A 9,108-nucleotide genomic window follows, 5' to 3' on the forward strand; every position below is an offset into this window, starting at 1 on the left:
CCATAATTATATCAAAAGTTATAATTTTTAGTTACTTTTCTCTTCTTTCCAATTTTATCCCTACTTTGGATCAGAATACCAAATTATTATCTATTAAATATTACCATTCATTATACGATACGGTATCGACCCCAAAGAATGTAGTGAAGCGCCTCAAAATTTTAAAACCCTCGCTCACAATGTCGACCCCTCCCACCACCTCCTCGTCCTCGTCCTCGTCCTCGTCCTCTTCCTCTCCTCCTCCTCCTCCTCACCTCGGCCATGGCGACGCGGCGCTCGACGTGTTCTGGGACGAGGGCATGCTCGGGCACGACGCGGGCGCGGGGGTCTTCGACACGGGCGCCGACCCGGGCTTCCTCGACGTCCTCGACCGCCACCCGGAGAACGCCGATCGCGTGCGCAACATGCTCTCCGTCCTCCGCCGCGGCCCCATCGCCCCCCTCCTCTCATGGCGCCCCGGCCGCCCCGCCGCCGTCTCCGAGCTCCTCTCCTTCCACACTCCAGGTCGCTTACTTGAATTCATTTCCCTTTAGGGCATGTTTGGTTCGTGATTGAAATGGGGATGAGAAATGAAATTGGATTGTGTTGGAATGGAAAATGGAACGACGAATCATCAAAAAAATTGTTTTTTGTTTGGTTCATTATTAGAATGTAAATCGGAATGAATATCTAGAATTTTGAGAGTGTTTTGATTAAGAGAGAGGGGAGTGAGGAAAGGGAGAGGAGTGGAAGGTGTTTCGGTGGTTTACTTTGGAATGAGCCAATCCGGAATTCAAGGTTGGATTGGGCCATAAATGAATTGTGCTAGTGGAATGGGAATGAGAATCCGATTACTGTAAAACAAACAACAACTATTGGAATCAATGAATTTCATTTTGATTTCATTGTCTAAAATAGATGAACCGAACAAGCCCTTAATTCAGAGGAATTAATCTCAATTTGTTTGGAAATGAGTTTTGGCCATGTTTGGATGCTAGAATAAGATATCAGATTATAATTTATTCAGTACGAAGATTTTTCTGTGTGATTGGAAGTTAGGAGTTTAATTTTCGATGCTCGAAAGGTATTGTCATCCATGATTTGGTAGAATACATCTTTCACCTACGAGTTGATTTATCTTATTCCAAAAAAATGATTTGTAGGGTAAATATGATTCCCATTTTGGACACCTGACCACGCGCCTCATCTACCAAAAATTATATTCATCTTGTGTAAATCGAAGAAATATACCGAATAAGATTTCATGCATTCGAGCAGAGCCTTTTAAGCCTCTCATTTTTTACAATTTGTTTTATTTCACTTAGTAAGTATGAGTTTCAATTTATTCACAAGTTAATTTTGGCCTCATTTGCATGTCAGAATAAGTTATCCTGTGATAGCTTATACTCTATGAAGATTTTTTGTGTGATCACAAGTTAGGAGCTTGATTTTAGCTCATTAGAGGGTCTTGACATCCATAATTTGGTAGAATAGTGAATTTCACCTACAAAACGATTTGTCTTATTTTTTAAAAAAAGATTTGAAGGCTGAATAAGATATACCTTTCTAGACATTTGATTGATCTCTTCATTTACCAAAATGCTACAAGCTTCTCAAGTAAATAAAAGAGATAAGTGGAACAAGATATTGTTTGTCTAAAACTATACCTTTGTTTGTCTAAAAACACAATGGAACGAAAATGAATTCCATCCAAAACTAGGCCTTTGTTTGTCTAAAAACACAATGGAATGAAAATGAATTCCACTTTCTAATGATGTTTGGAAAGACTAACGAATTCATTTCAATGTTGTCGTTCTTGCTTCTTTTTTTTTTCTTTTCCTGTTTCAACCTTGGATAAATAATAAGAAAGTTAAAACTTTGAAAACTAAATATGTTCAAACTATTTCGTCAACCATAGTATTCGACCCCGTGTATTATAAAAGTTATTGTCTTTATCTACAACTGCTTGAACGAAGAGATATCTAAGACAACTAATATCAATGCTTGAATGAAGAGATGTATAAGACGACTATGTTCCCCTAATAATAAACATCTATGTTGAACTGAATAGGATTTGAGAATTGGGTTGTATTTTTGGGGCAAATATATACATACATATCCTCGCAAAGTTTAGAAATCACACATTTGTCCTGTAAAGTTTTAATTCTTGAACGTCTTCGTATTGCTTTAAATTTTCAAAATTTGCAAATCTGTCCCTGTCAAATTTGGCTACCATCAGTTGATTGCTAATTTTTCACTGTTAGGAAGGTTAGCCCTTTTGACAAGCTTATTCTTGTCACAATTTTTGAGAGAGGATTTAGGGTTTATGTTGGATAGCTTGAGAGATAGAGCAGGACATTACAAATTAAAAAAAAATGACATTAGAAGAGCATTTAAAAGGAGATCTATTTTCAACAGTTGAATGGTCATTTTATAGGAAAAGGTCAACTTTAACTGGACAACCATTAGAGAGAGAATAATTGCAAATCCAAAAATTCAGAGGGAGATATATGGTTATTAAAACTTTTGATGGACATGCAATTTTCCCTTTCCTTTTTTGTTTGTCGAAATCGAAATATCGAATAGTACGACTGTCATTTGTTATTCAAGAGTGTTGTTAGTTTGTGAATCATTTGCGCCTAGAAGAGTATATCTTTGATGGTTTTGCAAACAAAGTTGTGAAATAAACTTGTAATTCAATATTTAATGTATCATGAACTAGCTTATCAAGTTTAGTGACTGCTACAAATGTCCCAAAATGAATGTAAAGTGTAGAACAGGAATCAAATAAGCTAGCAGCAACACTTACTTTTGTTTAATTGAAGGCTATGGTGCTCGATATTAAGGATCGATTATGGTGATCTTCTTGTATTCTGTTTAATCGAAGAGTGCACTGCTTAATTTTAATGATAAGTTTTGGGGATCCATTTGTTTAGTGCTGTCACACCCGCTATACTTGTTAGTAAGCAGTAAATTGGGCGTAAGTATTATGGGCATGTTGCTAGGCAGGCTTCTGTAAAATTTCTACCCAACAGGCTCATATATTAAAAAAAAATGATATCAAAGCTATTCCCGAGGTAATTATAGGATTTGAATAATGTTATTAGAGCCCCTCCAGAATGTGGACTTGATTGATCAACCCTATCCTGCATCGGAAAAAATTCGGGAAATGAACTGGCATATATGTAGAACCATGTTCTAGTGCGAGTAGCTAGTCTTAATCCCTTGAGCATTTTCTGACCTTTTGGCTTTGTGTGTATTAGTTTCTTTTAGTTGGAAATCTATAGAAAATGATGCAAATGCTTATTGTCAAGGTGCCAAATATATTAGGTTACTAGAAAGAAAGCACAAACACTATTTGCACCGTGAGTCTATCAACATGTTGAATGATAGCGACTAGACAATTCTCTCTCATTGTCATTGATGCTAGAATTTACATCTTATTCATTTAAGTGAATGGTGCTAGAATTTACATCTCATTCATTTAAGTGAATGGTGCTAGAATTTGCATCTCATTCATTTAAGTGAATGGAACTAGTCGTTCTACTTGAGGGGAAAGAAAGCTGAACTCCATATACATCTAGAAGCTTTGTCCATCCAACTAATTAGTCTTAAATTCAATATGCTTGGTTTGCTACGAATGTGCCATCGTCATAACGATATCGCAAGAATACGAGCAATATTCCTATTAGTTCATTAGAAAAGTGTGATTTTAACTTAATTTGAATCAATGTTTGCTTTTACTTTCTCTACGTTGCAAGAATATTCAAATAATTTTTCTTTTCAACAGGAGGGTCCCCTTTGCTCTGTCATAGTTGTTGATCTGCTTATACAAAATGGAATCATCTAATTGCCTCGTTTACAATTTTTTTTGTATCTCTATTTTTTAACATCTAAGTACTCTAATTAAGCGCGACTGTTGGCACCTACTAATTTATCAGAATACATAGAGGAATTGGTACAAGCCAATGCAGCTGGAAGCAAGGAACTCTGTGCTGGAACTTTTATGAACCCTGGCTCGTGGGGTGCTGCCCTTATATCAGCTGGAACAACACTATCCGCGATGAAGCATATATTAGATGGCCGTGGAAAGCTAGCTTATGCATTAGTCCGCCCGCCAGGTCATCATGCTCAGCCTAGTCAAGCTGATGGCTATTGCTTTCTCAACAATGCTGGCTTGGCCATACAGCTTGCCCTAGATTCTGGTTGCAGAAAAGTTGCAGTTCTTGACATCGATGTCCACTATGGTAATGGAACGGCAGAAGGGTTTTACCGCTCAGACAATGTGCTCACAATCTCAATCCATATGAACCATGGTTCCTGGGGCCCTTCGCATCCTCAGAGTGGTTCGATTGACGAAGTCGGTGAAGGAAATGGGTTTGGGTACAATTTGAATATACCTTTGCCCAATGGAAGTGGGGATGAAGGGTACTCATATACGATGAATGAACTGGTCCTTCCCGCTATTGACAAATTTGGACCCGAGCTTATTGTTTTTGTTATCGGCCAAGATTCTAGCGCGGTAAGTTGAATTTTATTGCTTTTTGAGTGCAAGCTTTTTTTCACATCATGCAAGATTTATATTCTGTTCAAATAGTTAAGGTAATAGAGAACATTTTTTCTTCTATTTTACATGACTAAATTGCAGGTCTTTTTAATGTTGCCAACCTCCTAAATATAGAAATTTCATCGTCTTGCATTTAATACATTTTGCATCGTACTGAAAGAAACAGTAGATTTGCCATGTTGTAAGTTGAGAAAATAGAACATCTAGCAAAATTGAATTTATATTCTGATTTCTGAATGCTACATCTGCACTAACTTTGTTGGATTTGGAAGTAGTAGAGTGAAACTATGCCAATTAGCTTTGCCTATCAGTGTGTTACTAAACTAAAGTTTCTGAAGGACATATATGCAAAACAATGATCTTCAGGGGTTTATATATAGAATATCTCTAACATGTAACCTATTTTTCAGTTTGATCCAAATGGAAGGCAGTGCTTAACCATGGACGGCTACAAGGAGATCGGAAGAACAGTACGGAAAATGGCCGATAAGCATGCCCACGGACGGCTCCTGATCGTCCAGGAAGGGGGCTATCACTTGACATACTCGGCATATTGCCTCCACGCAACCCTAGAAGGTGTTCTCAATCTCTCAACTCCACTTTTAGCCGACCCTATCGCCTACTATCCCGAAGATAAGGCATTCACTGTCAAAGTCGTCGACGCCATAAAGCGGTACTGGATAGAATCTATTCCTTTCTTGAAAGAGCTTTAGAAAAAGTTGTACATCTTCTCATATTCTCACTAGCTGGTGGGCTTGTTGTAAAATTATGTATGCGCATAGTTGTAGTGATAATAATTATATTAAATTGTTTACTTCTTAGTGCCTTGTACCTTTTAAAGTTGTAACTTTGTTCTTGTGCAATATTTTTGATTAATGCCCAAGTTTAGGGCTTTTGCAATGAACTATGAATACATATGCTATAATACTATCATTAGCAGATAGGTTTTGTTGCTACAGATTTATTTTTGAAGATGAAGCCTTCGCATAGACCACTTGAAATATTTAAAAATCAAAATTTATATATTTTTTTATATTACTTTTTTGTGCATCAAGTGGGCACAAAAATGAACGGCTGAAAATAATTGCTGTTCAAAAAGTGATGATAGGATTATTGTGATTAAGATTAAGAGTGTAGATTTTATTTTAAACAATTTAAAGAATTTTCTAATGAAAATTCAACTGGTTTGAATTCTTTTTATGCCGTTAAACGAGCAAATGTCTTGTATTAATCATTAAAATTATAAAATTTGCAATCTTTTAATTATTAGGTAAGTGATGTCAAAAAAATATATATAATTTGATTTCTATATCCTTTAAAAAGTGGTTTAAATTATGTTCAACAGTATCGATCTCTTATTTCAAAGCCCTATCATAAAAAATAAATAGATAGCAATAGAGTCTGTTTGTTACTGGCGAATAAATAGATAGCAATAGAGTCTGTTTGTTACTGACGGTATTCTAACGCATCTCTCTCTATATATTTTTTTTCTGCAATACTCTTGTTTCTGAAAAGGTTCGTGTTACATTCATCGACTCTGTGAGCAGAATAGGTTCGCTGAATCGGTGATCGACAAAAGTAGCTTTTCTCTCCTGAAAATGATCACATATTTTTCCTTTGACATTCCTCAGCAGCTTTTTGTCGAAGCTTAGAGCATATATATGGAGGTTCTGCATCACATTGTTGTTGTCAAGCTTTATTTCAATGAACGATAAAAAAAAAAGATGTACTGAGAGATGATTTGAAGTGGATTTTAGTCAACTTTATTCTATCGAATTGATTCCTTTTATTTTATTTTTTTGTGTGCTTTTCTTTGTTCGAGTGAATCTTATCTTATATAACGTGTGAAACTTACGCTTTATTTTATTTATTATCAAATTTCAAATTTTCATGTAAATAGATCAGAACAATAATAACTAAAAAAAAATTTAAATATTGAAATATAATATATTGCCGTGCTCATGTGAAAAGAGATATGATAAGAGATACCGAAGTGTTAGGGCCTTTTGGTACTGAGGTTTATCTAAAAGAGTTTGGACAAAACATTGCGGTCTATGAAAAATAGTTGGGCCTAAAACAAAAAAAAGATTTTTTTTTTTTGCTATTTTCTGATGGGACGACATTTTCTTTTTCAGTGGGATCATTGAAAATATATTCTAACTCTCCTTCATATGAAAATAAATAGTTAATAAAATGGTATTTTTCAATCTGCTTATTGTAACAAATATAATTAATTTTGGAAAGATGTAACAAAAAAAAGGAGTATAAAAACTCAAACGGAGCTTTAATATAAAATTTTGGAGAGAAATAAGAATAAAAATAAGATTATAATATTTTTTTTATCATACTATTTTTCTGTCCGTAACGCAATCTTACTCACATAGCCTTACTATAGAATTTTGGAAAGATATAATAAAACAAAGGAGAATAAAAAGAAAACTCAAACAGAAACTTAATATAAAATTTCGGAGAGAAATAAGAATAAAAATAAGAGTATAATAAAAGTCATATATCTATCAAATTTCTAGCAAATATATAATTTCATCAAAATTTATCTATTTAAGGATCCTATCTTCTTTCACTTCTCTTTTTTATTAGGGATAATATTTAATATATATCCTTTAAAATTTTAAAAATATCTAATATGTCTCTGGTTGAACAAAATATTTTTTCCGATTTTAAACATATTTTTTTCAAATATACCTCTAATACTAGAGCTTAGTAACAGGATTAAAAGTTAAAAATGAAAGTAAAAAAAAATAAATTTAAAAATTTTGACTAGTAATGAAGAGTATATGAACAAAAAACTCATTTTTATTCGTTGCATATATATATATATATATATACATAGAATTGAGCTTCTATACTTTCAAAAGTACCAAATTATTGGTGCTTGTAGATTTTTAGTCATTGGATTAAGAGATATGCGGTTAGGATGATATGAGCCCCCTAGGGTTAAGTGGGTGATTGGTTGAATAGTATAATCTAATAATTGAAAATGATCCGAGGAGTAGATCTAACAATAAAAAACTTATAAGCACCAAGTGCTTGGTGCTTTTACAAGCATCATAGCTGGACTCATATATATATATATATGAGTGAGGCTACTATGCTATCGGAAGCACGGAGCCTTCCGTGCTTCCATCTCGTTTTCGATGTTGCAACTTTCGAATCGTTTATTTATCAATTATTTTACCATAAAAAGTTAGACGAATAACATTGTTTATATTAATTAAAACCTTTCTACATTGTTTTTTTTCCTCATATTTTTGAGTTTGCCTCGAAATTATATTTTAAAACCTCTCTTTATTCTTATTTTTATTCTAATATTATAAAAAAAATAGTATGATAAAAAGACAGGCATTGCGTTAGAATGAGTGTATCGGAATGATATCTTAAAACCTTTCTATATTATTTTGTTTCCTCTTATTTTTCTTTTGAGTTTGTCTTTGAATTATATTTTAAAGCCTCTCTTTATTCTTATTTTTATTCTCATATTATTTTCAGTATATAGATAGTTTAAAGATCGTTTATATATTAAAGTAGTTTTAAATAGATAAATTCCTAGGATAGAAGAAAGTGAAGAGAAAAAATAATCCCTATTATAAATTATATATAGGAAATTTTAAAATTTTTATAGATTATACAGAGACCAACTTGTTTTATAAAAAAGGCTAAAATTTGTATAAAAAAAGTTTATATGGAGATTATGATCTCGAATCATTGTCCTAATTTTCAATTTTTACTTTCATTTTTTTTTATTTAAATTTTTAAAACTGATCATTACTTCTCATATACTTGTTTTTTGAGTAAAAATAAGCAACGTATATATATATATATATATATGTATCTTAACTCGAAGATATGAAAGTTTTCATGGTTTAATAACCACGAACATCTAAAAATCAGTAACCTAATTCTCTATACGCCAATCCTACTATACTCGGGGGATCCCAATTCACCCACTAACCAACTTATCATATTAGATTATTAACTTTTACTAGGCTCCTCATCTAGATTGTTATTTTTTGAATATTCGTGGTTCACGAACCACGAAAATGTTCGTAGTATCGACATGAGTATATATATATATATATCTCACTCCGATGATACGATAGCCTTCGTGCCTCGGAAGGCACGAAGGTAGAACAAAAGCTACAACGCTAAAAGCTTAGCAGCTAGCCGAGGCAATTTGAACTAGATCTCATAAACCTCATGGGTCTTTTATTTAAAATAATAAAAAGCTATAGTAAACGGATTACTAGCTTATCCGAGTTTTAGTTGTTTAAAGTTACCAACATCACTCGGCAAACGTTCAAATTGCCACATCTTTATAGGTTTAGTGCACTTTAAAACTATCTTTTAAGAAATACGATATATTTTATTCTAGTTATAGAAACTAAATTTTGAAATTACAGTATAATAATGTAAAACATTCTAAAAATAAAAGTCGGCAACTAAAATTCGGGGAAGCAAGTGATCCGTTTACTATAGCATTTTAGTATTTTAAATAAAAGATCCATGAAGTTTATGAGATCTAGTTCAAATTGCCTCGGCTAGCT

At 33.3% G+C, this 9,108-nt stretch overlaps 1 protein-coding gene across 1 annotated transcript; it reads left to right on the forward strand.

Moving 5' to 3' along the window:
- LOC109722807 (histone deacetylase 8) lies at positions 137-5,450 on the forward strand. Its single transcript, XM_020250956.1, has 3 exons — positions 137-504; positions 3,921-4,501; positions 4,957-5,450. Exons 1-3 carry the CDS (start codon positions 180-182, stop codon positions 5,257-5,259), a joined length of 1,209 nt encoding a protein of 402 aa, XP_020106545.1. The 5' UTR covers positions 137-179; the 3' UTR covers positions 5,260-5,450.

The sequence above is a fragment of the Ananas comosus genome, linkage group 1 (genome assembly GCF_001540865.1).
Source record: "Ananas comosus cultivar F153 linkage group 1, ASM154086v1, whole genome shotgun sequence".
Classification (NCBI taxonomy): Eukaryota; Viridiplantae; Streptophyta; class Magnoliopsida; order Poales; family Bromeliaceae; genus Ananas; species Ananas comosus.

Excerpts from the sequence above, each read along its gene's own strand:
- LOC109722807 (XM_020250956.1), top strand. The coding sequence starts at position 180 with ATGTCGACCCCTCCCACCACCTCCTCGTCCTCGTCCTCGTCCTCGTCC. Across the intron at positions 505-3,920 it reads CCTCTCCTTCCACACTCCAG|AATACATAGAGGAATTGGTA; the intron begins GTCGCTTACTTG and ends CTAATTTATCAG. Across the intron at positions 4,502-4,956 it reads TCGGCCAAGATTCTAGCGCG|TTTGATCCAAATGGAAGGCA; the intron begins GTAAGTTGAATT and ends CCTATTTTTCAG.